Genomic DNA, 26,911 nt, shown 5'->3' on the forward strand with positions numbered 1-26,911 from the left:
CATTAGCCAGTCATGCTTTAAATAAATTGGTCCTCTATCTGTTTGAATATTACTAATTGCTAAACTGTTTGAAAAAAAACCTACATTGTTGTTATATTTTATATATTTAGGGCAGTGTTTTTGAGATATTACACACTGAAAGCAAAAAATAATCACAACGGTACAAAGTCATACTGAGCAACTGAGAAGACAGAGCAAATGTATCAACCAATTGATGTTTACAGGGAAATCTCTGCAAGAACAACACACAAAAGACCACAATACTATTACATTAAATGATAGTCCTTTACATTTAGATTTCATTCCAAACTATTGGCATGTACAAGTTTTTTCTGGACACGCCTCATCAGACTTCACACTTAATACTTAGAAGAGAAGAGAATGAGTTATGATGACAATAACCTTTCTATCAGTCTGTTTAAGCTGTTATCTTAGCACACAACACGCTTGAGAATTTGGTCACTTAGCTCAGGTTTCTTTACACTGGCTTTCCCTATTCTTCAGTGATTTGACCTCACATTTACTTTTGCTGGGATCCAACTTCTGACAAGAGGCAGTGGCATTCGTTCTCCCTGACCGTGACACGTTTTCACGCCATTACAGCTCTAATCTGTGCTCACGCTGCAGCCTTACATAAGTCAGTTTCTCAAAGTCAGGAGTCAGAACAAGTGGCCTCTGTTATGCATCACTCCAGTCTAGACAGTAACTCACATTACTTACAGGCTACACTGGCTGCAGCATTATTACTGGCACAATTAAGTGATGGAGACAAAGTGAATAAAAGCTGAAGAAACACAGATCATCATTTAGGTATTTTTGTTTTTTGCAATTTGCCAATTGGACAAATTTGTAGGTGGCACACAGCTCAACTTCAATGCCACTGGAAAAGTCAGTTTTATACACTGGAGATAATTCTGAGTCATTAATATTCTTTGATCATAAACAGATGGCTGACATACACAAATATAAAAGGTCTCATTGAGGTTAAACTGACAGAAGCTGGAGGTCCTTTTTACAGTGTATCTCTCTGAGGTTTGGTTTGATCTCTCCTATTAACTTTTATGTGCTAAAGTACTTCTGCCTGAGAGGGACTTTTGTTTGCAGTGAGAGACAGTGTCATCTAAAATACTGGCGGAGACACGGAGTTCACGAACAATTTGGTAGTAACGCTAAGAAAGTGTACTGTGGAAAAAAAACTCAGCCTGACGGAATCAGGCAAATACCTGTCTGGAGCACAGAACAGTGTGGAGTCTGCCACGAGAGAACAATAACTGGCTTTATAACTGATAATTTGCACAGTGCATAAAAAAGTAATGTTCCACATTTACCACATACTGCGGGAACAAGTCCAACATCCCGTATATTTAAGTGTTCTCCATAAACTCAGTAGGCCACCAAGATGGCCCAGAGAATGGGTATATTTGCAGAGTTGCATTGTTTGAACATGAAACGGTGAGTTAATGCCACAGATTGACCCTGGTCAAAGACCAGGACGGGTCTGTCTGGGTCCATTCAGAGCTAAACATGCGTTTATCATGGGCATCGGTCCCCACGTTAAGATCTTTGCTAAAGGTTTAACGTGTGTGGCTCACGGTTCACAGACTGCAGCTCGCGGAGCTTTGGGTTCCAGAGCAGCCGCACATTTTCATGTGCAAGTGATAGACCCTTGCTGTGTGTATCTATTTATTTATTGTGAGCACTATGCGTGCTGCTCATTTATTATCTGTGTCAGGCGTCCATTCGCATCTACAGTAGCTCAGAGGGAGAGCGGCGTCACTCGTGCACTGCGTTGCCTCGGTGTCCCGGCTGTCCCCGGCAGTCCGCGGCTCGGATTGGGGGGCATCTTGGTCCGCACGGTTGACCGTGATACCAGTCGGCCCGCTGGTGAACATGGGATATTTACAAAGCGAGCTGCCAAGCGCGCTTGCAGCAGCGGGATAAAGGAAGCCCTGTAGTAGCACAAGCTAGAAAGGCAGTTCATTTTCGCCGTCCTCCATGGCTTCGGGCTCCGGAGACGAGGAGCGCAACGCGGAAGGGGTTTTATGGAGACTCATAGGCCCGACGTCGGAGCTCTCCAAGAGGCGCTGCCGTCTAATGTACTCCTCCCTCGGCTACGACTCTGATGTCTGCCTGTTCTATGTGAAGGGGGAGTTTTTTGCCATGGATGCCCGCTGTTCACACTCCGGTAAAGCCACAACCTGTCAACACCAGAACCCATAATCGCCTAGATTTAACCCTTTAGACGAATTGATCACAATGTGTCCCGTTGTGCGTGCAGCAGCGCGTTGAGCATAGTAGGAAACGGAGCCAACTGCAAATGCATCTGTTGATCACTGTAACTGTACCTACATCAACAGTGGAGGCTCTCGGTGACGATCTTGACGAAGACAAAACGGACAAAAAAACAAAACGAAAACGGGAGCGTCAGTTTGACACCATGTTATGCCATGTTATGAGGAGAAACTGTGTTTTCCTGTCTCCCTCAGGAGGTCCTCTGTGTGAGGGGGACATCGAGGAAGCCGACGGAGTCCTGCGGGTCTTCTGTCCCTGGCATGACTATGACTTTGACCTCAGGACTGGGAAATCAGGGACCTCATTACAGGTCAGCGATGAACTGTGTCCTTCTTGTTTCGTAATAATGTATTATTTTTCCCCCAGAATATCCAAATGTCTCATTATGCTCTGTGTAAACACATAAAATGCTCATTTTAATCTTTAGTAGTGAAAAACATTCATCAGACCTGCTCTCCTGCTGCAAAGGTGCCCATATATGATCATTTTTGAATCTCCTGACATTATCTGAACTCTTCAGCAGGTCAATAAAAAATATGAAAACTTAATTGTGTACCCAAGAGGCAGGAAGCTTCAGTTACCGACTGCAGCTGGGAGTTGATGTGAACAGTCACACTGTAATTCAGCCAAATCATCCACTTTTATTAGTTGTAGGGAGTTCTACCAATTGAAATGAGTCAGAGTTAAGATTCTGTTCCCTTTTTGTTTTATCGAACATTTTTTCATCCCCTCTTCTGCTGTTTGGATGAGTGAATCAATGAACAGTCCAAACAAGAGCCTCACTTTCCATCAACATCTCATCCTTGTTTCCACAAATCATTTTTTTAATAAACTGTTGTGTTCCACTATGATGAAATATAACAGCTAACGTTCTGTTGTCATTGAAGTCATTTTCACAGGAGCATTTAATACCTTTTTATCTTGAATACACTGTTAGATTACCTACTGTAGCTTGCTGCAATTGTTCTTACTGCTTACTCAGCAGCTCTAAGTGGTGTGTTTCTTTTCCATCTTCCAGCTCTTATGTCTTTGCTTTGATTCTTTCAGCAACAAGTGTATGAAGTCAAACTGGAGGACGGCAACGTGTATGTGAAACATTCCAGTCATCTCTCCTTACTGCCTTTTCCTGTAGATCAGAAAAGCTGAACAACCTCAGCCCATCTGCTTCATCCTTCAGCCCTTGGTAAAGCCGCAGATTGCCTGATTACGGAGCCTCCTGACTGTAGCGCACTCACTCGGGCTATTTTTAAGACTTGTTCCACAAACCCAAGCCATCCGAAACATTTCTGAGCCTTATCTGTCATTTTCTCAGAACTGTTTCTACTTTGATTGCTGTGAACTCAGGATGATATCAAGAAGACTGTCTGAAGAGGACATGACTTCATTAAATTGTTTCAGAGTTTTTCTTGCTGGCATTCCAGGTAGAGACTCTGAAGACAGACACTGAACATGAGGAGCTGTGAGTTCACTGCTGACCTTGATAACGCACCAAACTCTGGAAAATATGCAAAATAAAAACACAAAATTTTACCTTTTTCAGCAGATGCTATAGAACTAACCAGCATCTTTGATTATTGGCAGTATAAAAGTTATTTGTCTACTGATAATTTTTCTAGATTTTAGGGATTCCTAAAGAAGATAATATTATCATATCTGATGGAAATATTACAGTGTGAATATGTTTTGAAGTGACTGCTTTTTTCTTACATCTGCGCAGTCAAATTTGCAGTAGCCATTATATCTTTTAATGAAACCCACTTAACTTCCAAAGGGGATCTGAACATTTTTCATCTCAGTTTTCAAACTGTTCTTGTCCATCTGTTGCCAGTCTGAAATGAGTGCGGCCGGAAAAGAAGCCTATATGTTTTGCTGTCTTATTAAAGGTATTGGAGGTCATTAGAATACATGCAACATGCAGTTACAATGACTTGTAAACGTAATTGAAATAGACAATATGGATAAAAATGAGTAGTAGTGATCAATAAAATCGGAAGAGTGCCATTTTGTTGTCTTGACAAGACCTGCAGATGCAAATTATCACTTTGGTATGTCATGGAATGTGGAGGTCCAAAAAATGAGAACCACTGTATTTTAATAAGCAATACAAGTCTCCTTTTAAGAGTATAAACCTTCCACATATTTTCAGCGGAAGACTTTGTATGTAACCATGAAATAATGAAGTATAGTGACAGTTTCTTTCAACCACTACTAAACTAAACTGTCTCATTACATCCTATGATGGTTTTCCTTGTCCTCAACAGGCATTACCTGTAGTCTCAAACTGTTTAACTCACAGAAAATTAGTCTCACTTGCTGAGTCGTGGCCTTTGGATAAATTGAGACACTTATTCCAGTGACATCACGCAACAGAAACTCCTTCTCAGAATTTGAGTTTCTCGATTGTTTTTTAACCCAAATAGAGTTTCAGCACGTAGAAGACACATGAAGGGCACTGCAATTGCGACTGGTGGCAGTCCTGGTGTTAAGATGTCTCCATCAACATTTTGCTCCATTCCTGGCCTGTACACAGACAGGTTTGTCTGTTACTGACGCAATGGGATTTAAAAGAAACAGTTAGCAAGGCGCCAGAGGAAGGTTCACGGGCTGAAATGGACCATTGACTCAAGAAAAATTTATTTTTTCTAGCTTTCAGTGTGTGTGCCCTGATGCAAGTGTGTTTTCTTTATTCCTTAGTGGTCAGAGCAGTCACTCGTTATATTTTCTGTCAGCTCTGTTTTCTGGCAGACACAGAGAGCCCAGTCAAGAAGGTGTCAGTGACAGTGTGGCTCAATACTCCCTGATGTGTTCCCTGTTGTGCAGCTTTATTACAATCATAATTCCTCTGCCTAAAAATGTCTGTTATGTGCTTCAGAGGTCTCACTGTGTGCATTATAACTCATCACCTGGAGGGTAATGGGAATGCACAATGGAGTTGAAGCTTTTTTCGTGTCAGTAGAAAGGTCAGAGTAAACACTGTTCAGAATTCCGCAAAAGCCAAGAGTGGTCTTTGCAACATCTCACAAGTGTCCTACGACACAGACGGAGTCACCATTCATGTCAGACTTTTGCTATATGTTTCCTGAATTATTTCTCATATGTTCAGATAATTTTAATCTGTTTGTTCCTTTCTTGTTTCTTGTGTGAACTATGTATCTGGCCTCTATGTTAAAAATATCTGCAGACTACATACACTGTAACTAGTGGCACATTTCAATTCAGCTACCTATCAGCTGTAAGTTGGCATCGTTGTATTTGACTGTGTTTATTCTAATTTACACAAAGCTGAAAATTCTGTTTATCTGTATTATGTATTTCACAAAATAAATTATTTTGTTAGAATCATTGTGATGGATTTTATATAAAATAGACCAAAACTCATTTTTCTCATCTTAAGAAATGTGAACTTGTTGAACTTTGTTGATTTTTTAGTGTATCCTGAATACATAATACACAACTCATAAAATAATATGACTCAAAAGTGTACACAAAATCATTTATTTACAGTTTCTTTCTCGTACATTATAGTAGATTCCATACAAAACACAATTTACACATTAGAACTTAATTCTGAGGAAAACAAAGAGATTGGCACTACCATGCATTAGAAAAGCGTTTAGAGAGGACTACCAAGAGTTTGTTTATGTAATTCTTTTACTGGAGCACAGTGGCAAATGTAAAACTCTCTTCTTATACTCCAGAAAGTAGTGGAAAAGTTCGACAACCTCCTGAATAAATTATAATCTCCCTGAGACCAGCTGGACTGAACAGAGGAGAAAATGGGTGACTGTGTTCATGCTTGAGTTACCGTTAAATTGTTGGTGGTTTTTCATGGATTGAGTTCTGTGCTATTCTGCCGTTAAGTTAAATAGTTCCATTTAGCATTACATACACGCACTGAAATGCTGTTACACAGAGGCAAAATCAGTCAAAGGGTTTTTGAAAAGAAATAAATTTCAGATTCTTTTTTTCAATTCTCAATCATTACAAAAACAGAATTTTCCCTTCAGTACAGCTGCTATTGTAACAATATATATAGTGTATATTGTAATCAGTAAAAGAAATCATTTGCTTTCTTACCAAGAATTAGATTAGAAGATCAATAGCACTATCAGGTTTCAAGTCTTTATGCTAAACTAAGCTAACCGACTGTTGACTGCAGCTTCATATTTACTGGAAATATGAGAGTGTTATCACTAATGTCATCTAACTCTTGGCTAGTAAGCAAATAAGCACATTTCCCAAAATGATGAACTATTCCTTTAAAGGCGTTAAACAAAAATACATGAAGCTCCATTAATCTGTATTTGTGATGTTAACACTGAGTGACTCCCTGTAAAATGAAACGGTTGTTACGATTACTGTTATTCCCGCAGCGGTTCATTGAGATAAACATGTTCTTTCCATTAAAAATGACTCTTTGTGATGTGTTTTATCGGTCGGATTCAGGCTGAAACTCCATTTAATTGATTCTAAAGACTTTGGAAACTTTTTCTTCAGTCATTAAACCAAACATTACAGAGGTTCTTTAATCTCCTCTGAAGTTCCCGAGAAGACAAAGCAACTGTTTGGAGAGCCCAGCTTACTTTCCCATGCAAAGCCTTACATAATGGTTACTCAGCCTATTATTGTTACCTTGTCCTTCAACCTCCCCTGATAACTTCTCCTCATGAATAAGCCAATTCTCCTGTCAAAGCATTCTCCCCCAGAAAACCTGCATTCTTCCATGTGCAACCACTTTCAAAGCCAGAGACTTTGTAAGTGATGGACTGTGAGGCCAAAAACCACTAATATTTTCCCTTCCTTTTTTCCTTTTACCAAACAGTACCCCAAAATGATTAATCCATCACTAAATAATCTTGCTCCTCTTTATCTTGATGTCTTTGGGCTAACATTTCCTCCAGTTGCTCTACAGCTGTTGGGCCTCCTCAGCTGACTTCACACACCATTGCATTTTTATGGGACTTATCTCTTCCCACACCTGGATTCAATCATCATCTTTCTTAGAGGTTGGATACCACTTCTGCTGTAGGGAGATGTGTGTATTAATCTGGAGATCTGAAGTGTTCAACCTGTAGAAAGCCTGCAGGCCTATGATTAGAGAGGTCAGCGATAATAGTGAAGGTATCACAAGTTGTCACTCTATATTTTTCTGTTTTCTGGAGTGTGCTACTCAGTACATAAAGGAAAGAGACTGTTCTTCAAAGGGCCAAGTTCAAGTGTAGGTTTGGTTCTCATATGGAAAACTTCACAACTTGCACCTTTTATCACATAAATAAACTGTTGCCTTTTGCTAGGAATATAAAAGTAGCGAGGCTTAAATGGATTTAGCTGAAACACCTTTACGAGTTAACTGCACTGTGGGCTGGATGCCATTTTGATGGTAAATATGTTTGACCATGATCCTCTTAAGCCCAGTATAATGTTCATTACTTGGCTTCATCCTTTTTTTCCTGGAAATGAACTTGTTTGCATGTTTGTGAGAGTCAGGGCCAAACTGTTTTATTACTTCTCAAGTGAATATGTAATTTATTTTCTAATTAACAGTAGGCTTATATTTACTTGTCAGCTTCTCCTAGTTTCTTCATGGACCACAGTCCACCTTATTTGGTTTTGGATTAGTTCAGCTTGATAAGCTTTTCCCATGGGTCTGCAAGAGCCCAATTTGCAGATAAACAAGTCTGGAGCTTTTATCACTGAGTGAAGTTTCTTCCTATTACTGACTTCAATTCAAATACCCTGTTATTCTTCTATCTAATTATAATAATGTATCTGTGTGAAAATCTTTCAAAATTTATACTTAAAATTTACTGATACTATTGCTCATACTGTCAAAGTGCCTGTAAATTCATAAGTATGGAACTATGGCACAGATATCATGTAGTGGGTTTTATTAATGAGGAGAAGGCACCACTTAGAGTTTTTAACTTACAGTAACAAGATCGCTCTCTGGAGTTGAAAAGATTACTGGGGTGTACAAACTGTAAAATCAACTGAGTCATGCAGCAAAGCATGAACAGGTTAATAGATTTTATGCAGCTCAGAATGCCAAAAAATGATTACATAGCAGTTAAATTATTTGCTGAAAATTACTCAAAATGAGTCCTGTGCAAGATCTCTTACAAACACCCTAACCATACTGCCGGCTGGATGTACTGAAAAAATTGTTTTTTCATTCACCAGAAGCATTTTTCATGCATTGTAATATTTTGTTACATGCTGATTTTTAATAACTCTCAAGTTAAATTATACCACACAGTTATTGCACTTCATGATATAAAGGCAGCTCAAAAACACATTACCCAAAAAGGTTAATTTAGACCCTGAATGAGCCTCTGTAACAGTTTCTAAGAAAATGAAATATTGGGTAACATATATATTTTTGAGTGACATTTTGTTTGGTGATGTGCTAATTTGGAATGTGCAGAGTACAAAAGGAAATTATGTCATACCTTGCAATTAATTATCCTGATTTTATACTTCTGCTACTAGTGAGATCCATGCCTGTCTTGGTGCAGGCCTTGGTCTTGCACATTCTAAGTAGGACATTTAGCTGAATCACTGTTGGCAATGTGGCATGCTAATGAAAAACATTAAGAAGCATGACTGAAAACATCCTTTGTTCCCAGGATGGCATGCCACACCCCACTGTCTCCTTCGAGTGTGTGTCCCATTGGTGGAGAGAGAATCCCAGTTTGTAGAAAAAGGGCTCAGTGTCTGCTGCAGACAACAAGACCTCATGTTTTATTCATTCTGATCTTGAAGAGAAGTATGAGTTCAGTGGAAAGCAATGGCCAATTATGGAGTGTTTGGGGCCTGGCATAGTATTTACAGTTTTTGAAGGTTTGGTTTCAACTCAAGTATGGAAAGACATCAGCAAAAACAACCACCATGGGGAAAGTGGAATGCCACAAATGAGGTCTAATAAAAGTTACATTCTCAACTGTCAATTTATTCCATTAATTTCAGAAAGTTAGAACAAAGCCAATTAAATAACTGCCAATCACTTTGTTAGGTATAAAAAAAATGATGTCTGTCTTTTAGGAAAGAAGGAAGAAATGAATATATCAATCCCTTCAAGTTTAAGACTAATGAATATCTTCATCAACTTGATGATATTGCTGAATTGCTGAATTGCCTTATGCCTTGGTTTTGAGTTTCATCAAGAGGGAGTTCATACTCATAAACAGATGGACAACTTTTACTTCCTCGACATGATGCCGTCATATCAGTCTCAACAGAATACCTATAAATGAAAAGGAAAGAAAATATAAATCATTCTGATACTACACTCAGTGTAAACATACGTCAAATTATTTTATCTAAACCTACCCCACTATCTCTATTGGCGCTGCTGTGTGCGAATGGACATTCTCCTCCTGGTTGTAGAGCTGACTCTGCGACTCTGGGTCCTGCCCTGCTGCTCTGAAGGATAGGCCACCACCTGGGTGGATGATCTCTGCACCTGTAGACCTTCCAGCTCCCGCATATCCCTTGCCATCTGAGCTAGTGTCTGACCTGGATTGGTCTGCAGGCGCTGGAAGAGGCTTTCTCTGTTAATTTTCCTCTCAGGACAGCTGAAGGTCAATGCTACTCCAGAGTCTGACTTCATCTCCCTGGAGAAACCATCTGAAGTGCCATCAAAGCAGCGCCCAATGGCAATCTCCTTGGCCACCCTGGGATTCTGGTCTGTGACTGTGTAGATGCCATAGTTGTGTCCCAGAGGATCAACAGGAGCTAGCATAGTGAATGCATGGGACTCATTGTTTTGAGCAACTGGTGGATGTTTGATGAGATACTCCTGTAGGAGGCTGTTGGTGCTGATCTTGCGACAGTTCCCTTGTGGAAGGACCGATATGAGGGATCTGTCCACCTCAGCTTGATCAAACAACATGCCGCTGCATTTGAACTCCACACAGGCCGCCGAGGTGTTGGCCTCTCGCATGTCCCGGGTGCTGCGAATGTCTCTAATGCCGTAAAGTTTGCCTTTTGTTTCTCTGTGTGTCCCTCCCAGATTCTTTGACCTGACCATCACCTCCTTCTGTCCATGGATCTTAACCTTAATGAAGCATGCTCTGAACTCCTGTGGATTTGGCCACCAGGAGAGGTAGTCTCCTGTCCAGGTCGTCAAATCATTCTCCTCAAAGGGAACAACATTGTATTCGTACTTGTCCTTTTCCACTCTGAAGAATCTGAAATGATTTGCATTAACAGGGGCATTTTCACAAGCTATTAAATTCTGATACGGGTATATGGGCCCATTGGTCTCATCAAGATTGTTTTGGTTAGGCTTGGCCAAGTTGATTCTAAAGGCTGTTTTCTTCAGAGCTGGATCCTCATGGTCTGAACGCTGATAGTCTATTTTATCCAGATATGGCTGAGACACTCCAATGATGTTTGGATTCATCTTGGGAGAGGAAGGAGCCGCCTCAAGTTCTTCCCCACCCATCATTGCAGTAACATAAGCTGTGTAAGCATCAGGCCTCTGGGCATCACAGAAAGCTGGTAAACAGGCCCCATTGGATCCAGTTATGACACTGTCGAATCGGCCCCATGCTCTAGGATTAGATGAATATCCAGGCTTGGGCTCCAAGTTTATCAGGCTGATCACAACACCTTCCAGCTGTTCGCTCGGAAGGAACTTGTCACTCATGTAGGCCCGGACTTTGACGTAGCAGCGTCTGTTTTCGGGCACATCTAAGTTAAAGAGTCTACGTTCTCTGATCTCCATGTTGCCTATGAGGAATGTGCGCTCCTCTCGTTTGCTCCGCCCATGACCTCCGGTAGTTGTTTTGGTGTACGAAAAGTCACTCTCCTCTTCCCAGACTCCCGTGTCTGGGTTTAAAGACCACAGTTTCATTTTGGGAATATGCTCTTGCATTTTGACGTGCTGTGTGTCAAGGAGGACTTGTACAGCTCCAGCTCCAAGTACTTCCTTGTTGGTCTCATCTCTGAAGTCTACGGAGAACATGCCATAGGTCCTCAAAGGTAGCATATCACCCTCATCGTCCACAAAGTTGAGATCGCCAGGCGTTGCAGCAGCCATGGTGATGTTTCTAGGGTCAATGAATGTGACGCTGGCTTTTACAGTCCCCTCATAGATTTCTCCATTGTCCTTATGGAAGGAATTGGGCGGAATAACCAACTGCCCTATGGGGTCTTCCCCTTTAATTTCTCCGAGATTAATAGAGTTGGTCTCTCCTGCATCGATATCAATTGGTGTCTGCTTTCTCATCACCTTCACGTCATGGTAGATGGATCCACCTTTCTTGTCAAAGATGAACACCTTAGGAGTGTCAAGAAACTTCTGACTGGGGTCAACAAAATTTACGACTAATCTCTGTGTATCAGGAGAAATTTGTAATGTGAAGCCTCCTTGGTATCCAGTGGTGCCGACTCTCTCTTTACCGATGTAGATGTGCCCAAAACGCAGAGGCTCATCATTGTCAGCTGTGACTACTCTGCCACGAACAAGCACAGTCGGCTGCACACACTCCTGACAGCTGCACTGTGTCACAGCCCGGATAGGGAGATTGTAACTCCCACAGTCAATGATTCGACTTTCCATATTTTGGACCCCACAGCAGAATCCGGCTCCATCTCTGCAGCGTATATCAAAGTCTAGGGAGCCAGCACATTTGTTGTGAAGGCAGCGACCAGCATTGTAGTGCTTGGAGTCAGTTCCGGGTTGAACACAGTCCATAGGCAGTCTGATGAGATGCATCTCAGGGGTGGAATTGCATGCTGGTGTTCCTTTTGCTGTCAATTAGACAATATATTACATTAAGGTACGGTTGATATGACACATATAAGAGAGAAAATAGTAATCTTATATACAGTACTTAAAACATGAAAGATAAGTTTTTCTCAATGCAAAAGAAACTGTACAAATGACTGCTGTGAAGTGTCATTTTGCCGCTGCTTTCATTATAGAAATAAAAGCAGAGTTCCCATGCTGAAGAAATAGCTGTTGAAGTTCTGCTTTCTCAAATATACCCTAACTGCTTTTGGAAGCCTGTCAAATTTATTAAGATTTTAATTATAAAATTGTCAGTTACTGGGTTATTGTATAACAATGCATCAGTGGAATAAGAGAGTATAGTGAATAAATTGGAATTTACAAGTGGAGCATTTAAAAATATAATTTCAATTTCTCCCTTTCTTTTTTCACACATGGACACACAGACGCACATATGATGTATTTATACACACAGACGCACACACACACACAATGTCTGCATGGCCTGACGGTACCTAAGAATATCCAAGTGGGACGGTGAAATGTGCATGAAAGGGTAATTAGATGTAAAGTTTATTTACCAACCATCCAGATGGGAGATGGAAAGGAAGAATGCTTGTTCACCCAGACATTGGCAGAATAATTAATATGCATCTTGGTTGAGTTTATAGTCAAGTATCCTTGTTAAGCTCCCCATCTCCCGAGTCAGTAATTGCAGACACATGGAGCAGTGCAATTCGTATGAGATATCATTACTGTGCTGCTGATGGCTTTACTAAGAAATCTGAGTTTCCTTTGATAATGAAGTATGTGACTTCCATTGACCTGAATATATTTTATGGGAAATTAAATTAAATGTCTGCTTAATGTAAAATGTGAAAAACAATGTTTATCGGGGTAAGGGAGTCAGGCATGTTTGTAATCCAGCTCTGAAACACAGGTGTTGTACTGCACACATACAGTGTCTGCTGCCATAGTGACTTTTGGAGTGCAGGGATTTGTCTGCGGCCTGGGATAGATTGCTTTAGCACTCTTCCATAAAAACCCTGTTTTTTAATCGGTGTCTTAGCTCACAATCACCTGGAGGATATAAGCAATGTGTAACTCTTGCAAACAGATGTGAAAACACATACTTGTCTGACTCTGAGAGAGAAAAGAAACAGTTTTTATTGACAATCTTGGATTTCAGTTAAACACTGGGTGTTATGGAGAAACTGGGTTTGAGGTTTTACAGCGTCCAGAGCCATCTCACACATTAAAGAATCCCTGTTTAGAAAGCCATAGCTTCAACCAATTTAAACATAATAAAAACAAACTCCTCTAAGTGCAGCCAGATTCTGCAAGCCCCAATATTTTATTTTTACAATTTTCTTTGCATGTAATGTTTGATTTTTTTTTCAAATGACAGATAGTCTATTAACTGACTTTTCTCTCGCCCTTAGTTGTAGGACACTGTGGTTTTGTTTGAATCCTCTTAATGCATGGACATGATTCGTGGATTACTTAGTTGGAGTTCAGCGCTGACATTCCTCTTGAAGTGTGTATTCAATCTCCGAGGCAGCTGTTCTTCATACAGTGAAATGAATTGCGGTTGTTTGCTTTTTGTCAGTGGTCTTACTTGAATCTGTGACTAAATACGTCATTGCCAAATACACTGGGATAGCAGCCATCCTTAAATATAATCCCCGTGTGCTGCTTGCTATCATCATAGTAAATTATTTTCTCTCATGGCTGATGATGATGAATTACGGTTTACATTACATCACTGTGACATTTACTAGAAGGGAGTTTTTGTATCTTTTTCACTCTGAGAAAAGTGTTTTTTTAGCATGAGTATACTGTATGTCATCACAGCTGCCTCCAAACCAGCAGATTAATGTGGAATGTCCTGTCCTGCACATTGCATCTTTAACTATATGACTGGGTTTATCTGATTGTTTAAGCCTTTAAAGTACTACTCTTGTGTTCAGATACTTTATTCAATTAGAAGCGCTAGATTATACATACCAATCACAGTGAGGGAGGCTGGGGAGGACTTGATGCTGCCTGCGGGGCTGCTGGTTTTGCAGTAATACTCTCCTGACTGCTCTAGTTTCAGGTCCCGCAGTACAAGGTCCTCTTCATACTTGTACACCTTCCTGTCCAGCAGAGTCCCATTGTGGTACCTTGAAAAATAGTGACAGAAATGAAGAAATAAAGAGAATTTAAAAAATAAAAAAAAAGTTAACAATATATTTAAATAATGTGTGTAAAAATGTATGTTCAACGTTTTGATAGAACCAATCTTAGTTAGAAATATGTTAATTTTTCTCATAGTTTTGATATTGAAAGCTGCACTAATTAGTAAGTAAGTAATTTATATTACCAATGGATCAAATGAATACATATAATATGAAAGGGGTTGCCTGTAGTGATGAACCCCCCGAGAATTATCACCCGCAGTTCGCCTCAGCCTTACGGAGCAATTATAGTGTAAATATAGCTTCTTTGGAATCATTGTTTTGGTTTTACAAGTCGGAGCCTCACTGTTTTGGTTCACTGTCACCGCTCTCATTAGTGTAATTTCCAACCACAGTAGATCACAGTAGCAGCTCTTTTCACCTAAAAGGTTTTGAAAACCTAAACGGCATATGGGACTAAGCTACTAGCTGGTGAACGGTTTCAAGTAACTGCCTTAATAATAAGAAATCTGCCTCCATAAGTATCTTGATAAGGGAGATTTGATTTTTGATTTTTTTGATTTTTTATATTTCTCCACATATAAATTTCAGCATATGAAGAAGTAACCTCTTAGATTGTAGTTATTTCTTGGTGTTATACTGTGATTAATAACATGCCAACACTGGTATTCATCTCACCAGTAATATTTGTCAGGTACTGGTGATCCCGTTGCCTTGCAGCAAAACAGCACCCGTCCTCCCTCATATCGCACTTTGTCCTCTGGGTGCTTCACAATGTACGGCTTTTCTGTGGAAGGCAGAAAGGAGCACACTCTTAAGACCTCACTCGGACTGTTGTGAATGGTGCTGCCGAGTATTGAGACCTCATAAAAGTCAGTCAAACTTTTCAATTTATTCTCACATTGGTCTTTTTGCCTATGGAAAATGATTTCAAAAGCAGCATAGGTCTATTTTCATTTGGTTTCCATGCAACAAAATAAGTTAGTGTTCCAGACTGTGTGAAGTCTTACAATAGGCCAGACTGTTTACGTTATAGTTTTGTCAATTTAAATATAATTTATTGGCTCTGTGGAATAATAATAATGAGAATCAGGATACATTTTCTTATAATAATAGCTCTTCCAAGGGTAACTGTACTTATACTTATCGGCACTCACCAGCTGATTTGAGGACGGCCCGTACCCAGGACAACCCAGTGGCATTACTGTAGGTGGAGACAGTGATCGGGGCAAACTTCTCCTTCCTCATGATGATCAAGGTTGAGCTGGAGGAGCAAAATCCTGTGAGCCTGAACTGACCTTTGGCATCTGTACGAGCACGGACAACCTTGGGCTGGCTGGCCAGTGCCACCCAAACATCTGCCACAGGGACACCAGTCACACTATGGACTTCTCCATGCAGCACATGGCCGTCACACACACAGCGGCTGCAGTCCTCACTGGGATGACCCTCGGTGCACACACGCTGACATTTGGCTGCAGGGAGAAAGACACAGAGATGTGAGCATAGACTGATAAAGACACCGGTATAGAGAAAGACATTTGCATTACTAAACTTAATCAAACCTGGGCATGGACTCTTCCCACACTTCTGTATTTCAACAGGCCGTCCAGTACACTGCACTGTTACGGAGGTCCTCACACAGGTCCTCCTCCTAATCCTGCGACCTCCACCACAGGTCACTGAACATGTCCCCCACTGACCCCACGGACTCCACTTGGCTGATCACACAGAGAGCCAGAAACAATGTGAGTTTGAAATTAAACAAGTAATTAAAATTGTTAGTTTCATTTAAATTAATTAATCCAATCATTCGAACTTTACAAAGAGTGGTCTAATGAGTGTTATTAAGTTTCTTGTGCATGGGTGCCCCGTGTACACAAGACAGTAAATGAGTTATGTAATGGTGCAATTCTGCAAAAATGAGGGCATAAAAAAATAAAAAAGAAAGCTGATTAAATAGCAACAACTGAAAGACTGTTGATTACAAGCAGCTCAATCAAGAACACTTGAACTAATGGTTACAAAGGGTTTTTTAGCAGAAGTTTTGCTCTGGAGGGTGCTGCTTGAGAACACAGCAGAAAATGGCACATACACATTTTGTCAGACAACCCAGCCGCTTGTTGTTTCATTTGTGTTCCTACTGTATCGTATAACTTGCAATACTGTCATAAAAGGGCTGGTAAATCTTGTCATTCTCACCTGAACATGGAGGGGTGGAGCACTCCCTCCTCTCTGAATGGTGCCCCTGGCATGCTGGCACCAACAGGAGAGGCATCGGCTGGGTACTGACACATTTCCTCTGGCGGACTTGGATCCCTACATCATTACAAGCCATGGCTGAACAGGGACCCCACTCACTCCAGTCTGTCCAATAGCTCTGCACTAAACAAACAAATTGAAGAACAGAGTGTCACATCCTGAGCAAAGTTGGCATAATGTGTGGCAGAGAGTAAACAGCTAAGAGGGTTTATCACTGTTGAGTCCTCCCTGTAGCCAGTGCTTATAAGCTTTTGAAATGTGTATTCATGCATGTGTTTGACTGCATATTCAAAATGTGAAGTGACAGCTTGTACAGCCCTGAGCCGCTGTCACCATAGGTACCTGGAGGACACTGAAAGCGGACATGGTAGTTGGAGCAGACATGTCCATGGGGCTGTTCCTTGTTGATGCACCAGAAGCCCTTATCTAGACTGGAGTGGACGACTTCCCCAGTGTCTGATGCTGCCACCCAATCTGTAGTGCGAGCCTCCATGGCCATGGGCCGTGCACAAACTCTCTCTCTGTAATAGAAACGAATCGCTTCCAGCCGCTCATAGTCTCCATTGCCCCCGGGATGGTCGATGTTGAACCAAGATGTCCACTCTGTCAAGCCTGGAGGCACATGGAGGGTAGACATGTATGGAAACCAAAAGAATAGAATGCTTATAAAAAGTCTGAAAGAAAGAAAACAATTCAGCACAGGATCCAGGAATAATAAAGGGGGGGGGGGTTGGAGCTGGTCTTACATGGAGGGGAGACGTGTCAGAACGAAGAAAAAGTGAGCAGGAGGAAAACAGTGGAGATGAGATACAAACTTTAAGAGATCTGCTACTGCCATTTGAATCTGACTTCATACACCCCAGGGAGCTTTGCATTGTCCAGGTTCTTTCCAAACCCCTGGCTTGACTGATGAGGCATATCGTCTAGTTTTTTAGTCTGCTGCATGTTCTGAAACCTGAGTATTTCCTCAGGAGAAATATGAGTAATTGAAAATAAAAGGAATGCATTTGCAACATACAAAGGGAGTATTTTCACAGTAACATAGTAACACATTACTTCACTCTAATAAATAAAGTCCTTTGGTGAAATGCAGGAAATGACTGAAGGGACAAGTGCTGCAGGCAGCATTATGGATGCAGACTAATATTGGTGCTTTTTTTGTTCAAGTAAAAAATGGTTAAGACATCAAAATATTATGCTTTTCAACCCCACAATGACAAGACAGTTGATTCTAATTTTCTTTGTCTGTGTCTGTTAGATCACGTCACACAGGCCACTGGCTTGGACACACAGAAGGTATCTTTCCAGCCTAATTAGATGCTTCTGTGTCAGTGCTATTTGGTCTTGTAATACAGTAAAAATCCTAAAGTTATTATGGTGAAAAAACATCTCAGCCATATGTCTTTGGAACAGGAAGGTCATAGGTTTGTAATGTCCACAGTGTGGATTAGAGACGGGGTAGTGTAACTCATGGGTCTTGGGTTTTCAAAGTCTGACTCTGTGGTCCCCCCTCAGACAAAACTGAGATAACCCTGTCCCTGTGTCACCTCTTATCTACATATCAATGAATATTATTATTCTTTGTTTTACTTTGATTCTGGGGATAATCATGCACTATGTTTTCAAACTACAAAGCTGGCGGCTTTGGGGGGATGTAAACAGGAAACATTTTGTTGTCATGGAGTCAGCTATGTTCTAAAATTTAAGCTGTTTTTTGGCCTACATTTGTTTACATTTTTGGCAAATTGCAACCATTAAAAATATTGCGAATGAGCTTTTAGCAGTTCATGTTTGCAACGTACCGATGGATATATAGACAACTATTGCTCGATTACTTTGACACTGATGAAAACATAAAAACTTTTGGAGTTGTAAAGCACGTCTTTTTTCTATGATTTCTGGACATTTACTTGCGATTCACATTGCAGTTGATGAGCCCCCAGAAAGTGTAAGTCACACTGAATCTTAAAGTTTGTGTATCATAACTGTGTGTGTTAATTTTATTGAGTTACAACTTCAAGAAAGAGCGCAATAGTTGACACAAATTACGGCAATTGGACCCTAAGGGTTTTAAAGTACCTTACCTGCCTCCATGAGCTGTGTCACAGCCACTGCTGCTGCTGCTGCTGCAAGTGTTCACTGGGTTGATAAGCGGGCCAACCCAGCAGGTCAAACTACAACAACTGATCCCAGTGTTGTTTTAAGAACACAGGCATAGACCTGTCCTGACCTCATGAAGTATCTTTGCCTCACGTCTCTCCCGCTGCCCTCTCCTTCAACTCTCACAGCCTGAAAACCTCTGCCATAGAATCAGCTGTAAATATCACTGTTGCATTCAGTACCTGTTGTCTGTGTGTCAGTAAAGGTGTTGAGGACCCCTCTCCTGCTCCTGTCTGACTGGCTCCTGGTCCTCACAGATCCTGCAAACAGGAAGAAAACATCTGGATATGAAGCAAAGAGCAAATAGACTTATTCAGTCATTAGGTTTACATTCTTGAATTTATACATTTCTCCCCTCATGCTTTCAAAACTCGAGTTTCAGTACAATTGATCTAACAAAATACATGATTAAACACTCAGTTGCGAGTTTATTAGATACACCTACCTAAAACTAATGAACTCTAATACAAAAGTCCTGTGGAAAATACTACCTTCGTTAAGTCTGACTTAGCTTTACTGAATGTTATAGTTTACAGTTTGTGTGTGTGTGTGTGTGTGTGTGTTTGTGTGTAGTATTTACCACACAACCATGTGTACACACACACACACACACACACACACACACACACACACACACACACACACACACACACACACACACACACACACACACACACACACACTCTTACACAGAGTAATGCAGTCTTAGCACTTTTGCTCTTTCTTCACAGCAAGAAGGCTCTTCTAATTACATGCCTTTCCTAGGCCCTTTACTTTTTATTCTCTCGTTTTTATTTCACCGTGCTTTTTAGGCGCAGGCCATCTGTCTCTTTTTATGTGCTGAAAAAATAGCTAGACTTCTGGGATTACAAAAACAGTGGCACATGGCTTCTCTTCTTCTTTCTTCTTTCTTTCATCTATCTAATTTCTCTTTTTACATCTCCTCTTCCTTCTCCCTCTGTTTCCCCTCTCACTCATCCTCCTCTATTTGCTCCTTCTCAATCTCTAACTGTAGATTTTTCTCAATGCTGCTCCTCCTGCTTCGGCAACACCCCCCTCTTCATTAAAACTTAGGAGCATCCTCTCCATCCATCATCTCCCCCATGCTATTTGTCATATGTTTTTTCATCCTTCCGCTTGTTGTCTCCCCTTCTGCTTGTCCTCCTCCTGTCCTTCCGTCTACTCTTGCTCTTTCAACAAGCAACCACTGCTGCGGTGAGACAAATCAGTGCACGCAGAGTCATCGGTTAAGCGGCGGCCGAGCCTGCAAACTTCACTTTAACTTGCTTCATCACCTCTCACACACTGCGCGCACACACACACACACACACACATTTTTATGCAGCAATTTTTTACCAATTTCTTTTTTGATCTTAATGATATGATTATAATTTATACACATACTTTACACACACTGAGCATGCCTGTGTGACTGAGTCATTCTTATATCATCATCATTATATTTCATGCATGTGCTGCACACACAACAGCACAACAGTGAGTGTAAGAGGAAAGCAAATGTTGCTATATTAGAAAAAGAAAGATACTCAACCTGGCATTCATTGTAAATTTGGCTCTTTGATTTATTAAACAGGCATGACTTGTTCTCCCTTGTGCTTTGAAGTGTAATGATTCATTTTCCTACGATGCTAATTTTTGATGTTTTCAAAAACGTTATTTCGGTTGACATTTCATTGCTGAGGTTCACTCGGGCTGTGTGGGGAAAAATGAATGTCATGGTCTGTGACTTAAACAAAAAGTAGCTTATGTAGCCTCAGTTTGTGTGTGCGTGTGTGTGTGTGTGTGTGTGTGTGTGTGTGTGTGTGTGTGTGTGTGTGTGTGTGTGTGTGTGTGTGTGTGTGTGTGTAATATGTGCAAGCACTTAGCACTTTCGGAGAGACACCGCTGAGTTTACGAGCAGAGACTCCCGGCACAGAGGCCAGTATTGATCCCAGTCCCTGATGGTTTTATGGCTCTCTTCAACTCTTTATTGTTATGCCAGTACATTTCTTTTCAACCCCTAACGTTTTTGATAGATTTAACAAAAGAAGCATAGTAGCTCCATAGAACAAAGGTCTACTGTCCAAAAATGTATTACATAAGTTTTAGGGTAGGCATCTGACCTTCATGATTGTTATTCTTTCTTTCAGCACCTGTCTTTAAAAACCATTGGGAGGCTTCCATATCGACTTTGTCTTGAAAGGCTGGATAAACAGAAGCAAATGCTTTCACACTGATCTGCCGGGGAGATGTGGTTCCGCTTGTGGGTTTAGTTTATTAAATCAAATCAAATAGTTTTCGACCATTGTTCTTTTGTCTCCTGAATTTTGTCTGTGCTGATTGAATTCTAAATGCAATTGAGAGAGAGCGTTTTCTACCACTGGACAAATTATTTCTGTTAATATGACACTAATTCAGTCTGGATTTGTCTGTGCAAAGTACTAGCTCTCATCCAGAACTTCAAAAGATCTTTTTTTGTAGAAAGTACACAACGAGGGATAACAAACAAGCTTTTTGTTTCGCTTAATTAACATTGAGTTACAAACTGGTGGCAAATTAGTTACATTCCCTACTCTTAAGTGCAGCCATGTATTTTCCAAGAAATCATAAAGCACGTTTTCTCCTCTTGTTACATAAAATTTCCTCCTCATTCTCACAACAAAGGGAATTCAAAGCAGAACCATTTGGCTCCTGATTATCATTTAAAGATGTTCGATAATGAAAACGAAATAGTAAAAGATTCTTAGAGTTTTATAGGGTGACTAATAGTTCTAGAGAGTTAAAAAGAGGAAACCCGGATTAGCTACAGCAGAAGGCGAATGTTAGAGTAGTGACCTCGGTTGTGGCAGGTATGAACTGGCCCGACTCCCATGGCACAACTCACAGAGCTCATTGTGCCTTTGAGTGGCATGTTAACACTTTATGAATTTTAAAAGCCAGGAGATTTTATTGGGCCACTGGTTCATGCGGCTGGTATGTGAGTGAATTTAACTTATTGAAAAAGCAAGTAACACATGTTTGTCAAGCCAGAGGGAGCAAGGTTAGAATTTATGATTTCCCCTTGAGTGCTAAAAAAAAATCCACCATTAAGTGCCCCAATGGTACAGTATATCTTGTTTCTCATTGTTCATGTGCTCTTTGTGGGTTTAGTTTTTTTGTTTCGGTCACACAGCTAATGTAATAGAAGAAGTCCTCCAAATTAAACAACAAAATACATCATTTGTCCATGCCCCCTAGAACAATACCAGGACTTGTTTCCTGATCTATTCACAGGATGACATTATTTGTTGTGCCTGCCACAACCCTTACAAATCTCATCAAATCAATCAATCAAGCTATTTTTAAGGTTTGTTTAGGTTTAGGCACCAAAACAACTTGGTTAGGTTTATGGAAAATTTCTGGTTTGGGTTAAAAAAAGAGACTGTCCTAATAGGTTTCCTTAAGCGGCCCACAAATGTTTAAGATAAAGTGATAAAGCCCTCTAGCGGCGGTAGTAATTATGACAAGAGCAAAAGGGGAAGTCAGCTGATGTTACAGAGTGACAATCTGACTTTAGCTTGGGAATCCTGTGTTCATTTCCCATTTTTGCCTTTGTAAAGACTCACCACGATCATTCCCATTCTAAAGCATGTGTTTATTACAGTAACCATGACGACAAAGGTACCCTAACCTTAACAAAGTACTTCTTTTAACCCAAACCATGATTTGGTTGTCGTTTTTGTGCATAAATGTGAACAAACCTCAACCATGGCGTCGTCACATCATAAAAACAGATTTATTTTTCAGTAGTGATTTTATAGCTATTTTGAAAGGAAGAGGCAAATTTTTTTGTGCGCTCGAAATGGTAGTCAGATCAGAAAATGCTTTTATGTTTCTTTTTTGAGGGCGTGGAGAAATTGTGGAGGATTTGTTCAAGTAAAATTACTACTTAAAAATTACTACCTGAAAATTAGGGGACCTTCATGATGATTGTGTTCACGCTTGACTGTCGGTTTGAAGTGGGAAACAAACAGCAGTCTCCCGTGTTAAAGTCCGATGTTTTGTGGACCAAATCCTCCACCCTGAACTCCTCCCTAAGTCAACTCGGTCGCGCTACAATAGCTTGACTTGACTTACTTCTTTGCTCACGTGATAATCCTAAAGTTCTTAGAGGGCTTTGTCACTTAAACTGAAACATTTGTCGTTTCAGTTCCCTTTCAGTTTCACCTCTGACATGAACCCTGCCGCGTGACTGTTGTTATAAACCTCAGCCAGCCTCATCATGACCCTCATAAACCCTGGACAACAGGTAACAAGATACATTAGAGTGGCTCCAGTATATTAAGGAAGACTTCCATCTGCAGGCTGTTTAGCATCTAGTTCCACATATAGCCACATGGCAAGCACCTGAATTCCAGTCTATGTCGGTTACATGCCTAAAACATAGCTTCTGGATTACTTTTCATCCCACATTGCGGTCACTGCCGTCTTTACCCTTCTTGAGTTTGATGCAACAACTCCAAATCTTATTTTAGAGGACTAGCTTCAGACTTAACGATTTACGGCACAGCGGTTCTTTCTGAAACACAGCAGCTGTACTTATAGCCAGGATACAAAGGCAAAAAATCCTTCTATTAATAATCAGCAGTGCCTTTGCAAAGGACAGCCTCTCTCTACTTCACGTTCTGAGTGGGAGTTTTCTGCCTTCACCAGAATCTAACAAAAAAGCTGCCAAAGAGAGGAAGAGGAAGGAAAATGCGGAACTTTATGAAGTTGCCCCCATAATGGCTTTGGTCATCTTAGAGAGGTATGGTTGTGGCACATGTATGTTGGCGGAGAGACGGGGCTTAAATAGAAGGTCTGGATCCTGTTTATAATATTCCAGATCCTTACAAGAAGGAGAAGACATGAAAACACCAGCCCCCTCCCCATGTTATGAAACCTATCAAACAAAGTTAACACAACAAGCTTGCACAATATTTGCCGATGCATGTACTTAAGAACAAGATCAGGAGTGTGTGCTGAAGCATCTGTCACATAAGTCTAGCCATGTTTAAATTTACCTTAACCAGAGGATTCATGGATGTGAGTGTATGTTTTTTTTCTGTGTGTGTGTGTGTGTGTGTGTGTGTGTGTGTGTGTGTGTGTGTGTGTGTGTGTGTGTGTGTGTGTGTGTGTGTGTGTGTGTGTGTGATCTGTTTGCCATGTCATATGGAAGCTGTTTTTGCATTTGGCTAGCTTCTTAGCTGAGGTGTTTGTGATTTCCAAAGAGTCTGCTCTCTCTCTCTGCATCCATCTCTCTCTTTACCCCGACGCTTCTTATTCTCAAAAATCCAAGTCTGATTCCTAAAACATCTGCAGCTCATTAAAATCAGCACATTTGTGCCTGACTAATAATTAACTTAACTGATGATACAAGTCAACCAGATGATTTAGGGATTTACAAAGGTATAACAAAGGTTTATGATACTAGTAAAAACACAACTGGGCAGTGAAATCCTCACTTGAACCTCTGCACCTGTGCACAGGGACAGAGCCAGGAGCTCGAAATAGCTCAATTGAAAGCAGCTAATTAGTCCTGCAATAAATGACATACTGGCACATCCGCATATCTATTTACACATAATTACACAGAGAGAAGATAAGGAAAGAAAGGCTTGAAGGTTGTCATTAATGGGAATTTACACCTTTTCCTTTGATCCATTGTAATCCCTGGTCAGCTGGCCAGACAGCTAACCAGTGTGTGGAGTAGACAGTGGACAGCATCTGGAGAACTAGCCCCTGTGTCTGCAGCTGCTCACATACACCAGCTAGCTTTCCCTGAACATTATGCAACAAGAGAAGAGAAGATTGGAAGTCTCTGATGATGTACCATACTGTTGGGTTAATCAGGCCTAATTACCGTAACTGAAAAAAGCCATGGAGCTAGACTTATGCTAAGGGGTGGTAATGCCACAGTGTTCCCCAGTGAGTTACAATTCAGCAACAGCTGCTGCCTTCAAATAGGAAAACAGCTCATAAATCTGTAAGCTCTAAGGTGTGTGGAGAGAGTGACAGAGAAGAGAGAGAGGGAGTGTTTGATGGAGCAGGGCAGAGAGAAATAGGTGGAGAAAGGAAAAGGAGGGAGTTTGATGGAATGAGGCAGAGACAGAAGAGAGAAAGGTGGGGAAAGTATTTATGGAGAAATAGCTGAGGGAGATCAAGATTAGAAACAAAACACGAACAGATGAAAAAGAATGGACCGATAGAGACATACACTCAATACCTTAGTGGTGGAGTGAATGTACTGAGGGGGACTGAGTGGGCCATACAAAAGGAAAAGGGAAAGAGTGACAAGCTGGCCAATTTGACGGGGAAAAGAAGACAGTTAAGTCATTTAACCTGTGCTCTTTATTCCTCTTTTTATTCCATTTTCTCATTTATTCGAGCACAAACCCAGCAGTTGGGAAAGTGGGTCACTTGGTTGGTGATTATTGCTTCTTGTTTCCAAGGTGACTGGGTTTACATCTTTAGGGACTGCTGGCACTGCATTTAACGGTGAAATGAGGACGAAATGCATCACCTTACTGTAAGATGTGGATGCACTGCTGAAGGAGTATAGCACAAAACATAAAATTATACTATCCAAGGTGAGCGTTCACTCGTGGCTGTAACACAGTGTACTCTTTCAGCAAGAGTCAATCTGAATCGCCATGTCCACATTTACCTTCTATCCACTGCAAACTGTCAGCTAATCGTATAATATAGTCATCAGTAAATGGCACAAAGCCTCTGAAAGAGATTTACGACTCTGAGGCCTCTGAGTCCAACAAGATATGGAGACCATTAAGGTTTATTCACACTCATTTGCTTTTATGAACTGCCAGCTCCTTTTCTTTAGGAAAAAAAAAGTTGTTGGGGAGCAGCTGTAAGGCAGACAGAAAGTGACAGCTTTGGAAAAAGTGCTGCTACTGGTGTCATTCGGGAGGAGTGGTGAGCTTTCAAAGGATGATAAGAGTGCAATCTTGGGACAAAAAGTTGTAATCTGGAAGAAAGAGGTCATTGGGCTTATGTATGTATGTAGCTGACAGTCCACCAGTAAAAACAGGGAATTAAATAGAGTAACTATGAGGAAAAAAGGAAGAACTGGCTTTTCGTCATGTCACAAAAGCCAGTTGGGCACTTTAGCTGCACTGAGACTGCAATCGCAGGCCTTCTGTTAGCTGATAATGGCAGCTACTGAACTGCAGCTTGTCATTATGGAAACGAAACGGTGCCACCAGCACCTTTTGTCATCGACAGAACTTTTTCTTTGATTAAACTACAGCCCAGAGTGACGGAATGCAGAGTTTTCACTGCACATGACCTCCTCCTCCTCCTTCTGTTAACGTCCTCTTCTATCATCATCACATGTTGTTGACTAGCCTGGTGGTGAAACGTTCTGGTGACTTAACATCAGAGATTAGGAACTACTGAGGAGGTCTCCAAAATAACACCCACACGAACAGACACACACAGCCATACACAGCCACACACATAGCCGTATCATATGAGCTCACCACCAGGTATTTCTCTTGAGTCCTCCACTAGTCCTGCTATCCATGACATCCAGAGGGAAATGCCGTCAACTTAGAAAACTCTACAGTTATGTCAGTTGCAGTGCACATGTGCAAGTAGTCATACAGTGACCCTCTGTTCGCACGGTTTGTGATTAGTAAAAATGACAAGAGAGATTAAAAATTGTTCGATTCAATACAAAATTTATCTTAAAAATTGTCTCTATTTCAGATATATCGTTCAGGTCTTCTTTTCAAGCTGTTTCCTGTGACTGTGTTGTTCTGGCATTCACATCTGAAAATAGAAATGATCACTCTTCACTTACCTTGGCCCAGAGCAGCTGAAGCCAGGAAAGACAGCAGGAGTGCCACCTTATTCAATTCCAACATGGTGCCACACTTTCGGATACAGATGACCTTTGTTATTCTACAGCACTGACACAAACTTAAGAGAAAAAGACTACTTGATTCTTGAGCTTTCAGCTGAGTGATACAGCTGAGTGCAACCACTTCAGTCTCTCAGGTGTGAGTGATGCTGCTGGTCGAGCAGAGTCTCGCCCCTGCTCATTTCATGTGAGTTGACTTGCTGAGTTTGAGACAGGAGCTCATGCCTTTTTAAAGAATGGGCATCGGGAGTACACACCAATCCAGCCCCTTTCTGCTCGCCATTGGCCAGTGAAATGTAACATCTGGGTCCCCCAGATCACTTTCCAAAAAAAAGGTGAGGGTATGGTGGGGGTAAAGAGAGAGGGAGACACCCACACACA

The 26,911-nt window shown here is 41.0% G+C and overlaps 2 protein-coding genes across 3 annotated transcripts; one reads left to right on the top strand and one right to left on the bottom strand.

The window, feature by feature from the left end:
- The first annotated feature begins 1,691 nt into the window (after positions 1-1,691).
- Positions 1,692-6,581, top strand: si:ch211-212d10.2 (uncharacterized protein LOC557710 homolog). Of its 2 annotated transcripts, none has more exons than XM_040129364.1 (3): positions 1,692-2,185; positions 2,487-2,602; positions 3,425-6,581. In XM_040129364.1, exons 1-3 carry the CDS (start codon positions 1,996-1,998, stop codon positions 3,494-3,496), a joined length of 378 nt encoding a protein of 125 aa, XP_039985298.1. In that variant the 5' UTR covers positions 1,692-1,995; the 3' UTR covers positions 3,497-6,581. The 2 variants fall into 2 exon arrangements, with proteins under 2 accessions (XP_039985298.1, XP_039985297.1); XM_040129363.1 differs by having other exon boundaries at positions 1,694-2,185; positions 3,340-6,581.
- A 545-nt stretch (positions 6,582-7,126) lies between these two features.
- cilp2 (cartilage intermediate layer protein 2) lies at positions 7,127-26,534 on the bottom strand. The gene is made up of 10 exons (XM_040129361.1): positions 26,471-26,534; positions 18,813-18,890; positions 16,813-17,082; positions 16,411-16,593; positions 15,774-15,929; positions 15,366-15,683; positions 14,887-14,995; positions 14,036-14,193; positions 9,622-12,048; positions 7,127-9,535 (listed from the first exon to the last, which is right to left on the bottom strand). The coding sequence occupies exons 1-9, from the start codon at positions 26,532-26,534 to the stop codon at positions 9,632-9,634; spliced, it is 3,753 nt and encodes a 1,250-aa protein (XP_039985295.1). The 3' UTR covers positions 7,127-9,535; positions 9,622-9,631.
- Positions 26,535-26,911: the final 377 nt, after the last annotated feature.

The sequence above is a fragment of the Xiphias gladius genome, chromosome 6 (genome assembly GCF_016859285.1).
Source record: "Xiphias gladius isolate SHS-SW01 ecotype Sanya breed wild chromosome 6, ASM1685928v1, whole genome shotgun sequence".
Taxonomy (NCBI): Eukaryota; Metazoa; Chordata; class Actinopteri; order Istiophoriformes; family Xiphiidae; genus Xiphias; species Xiphias gladius.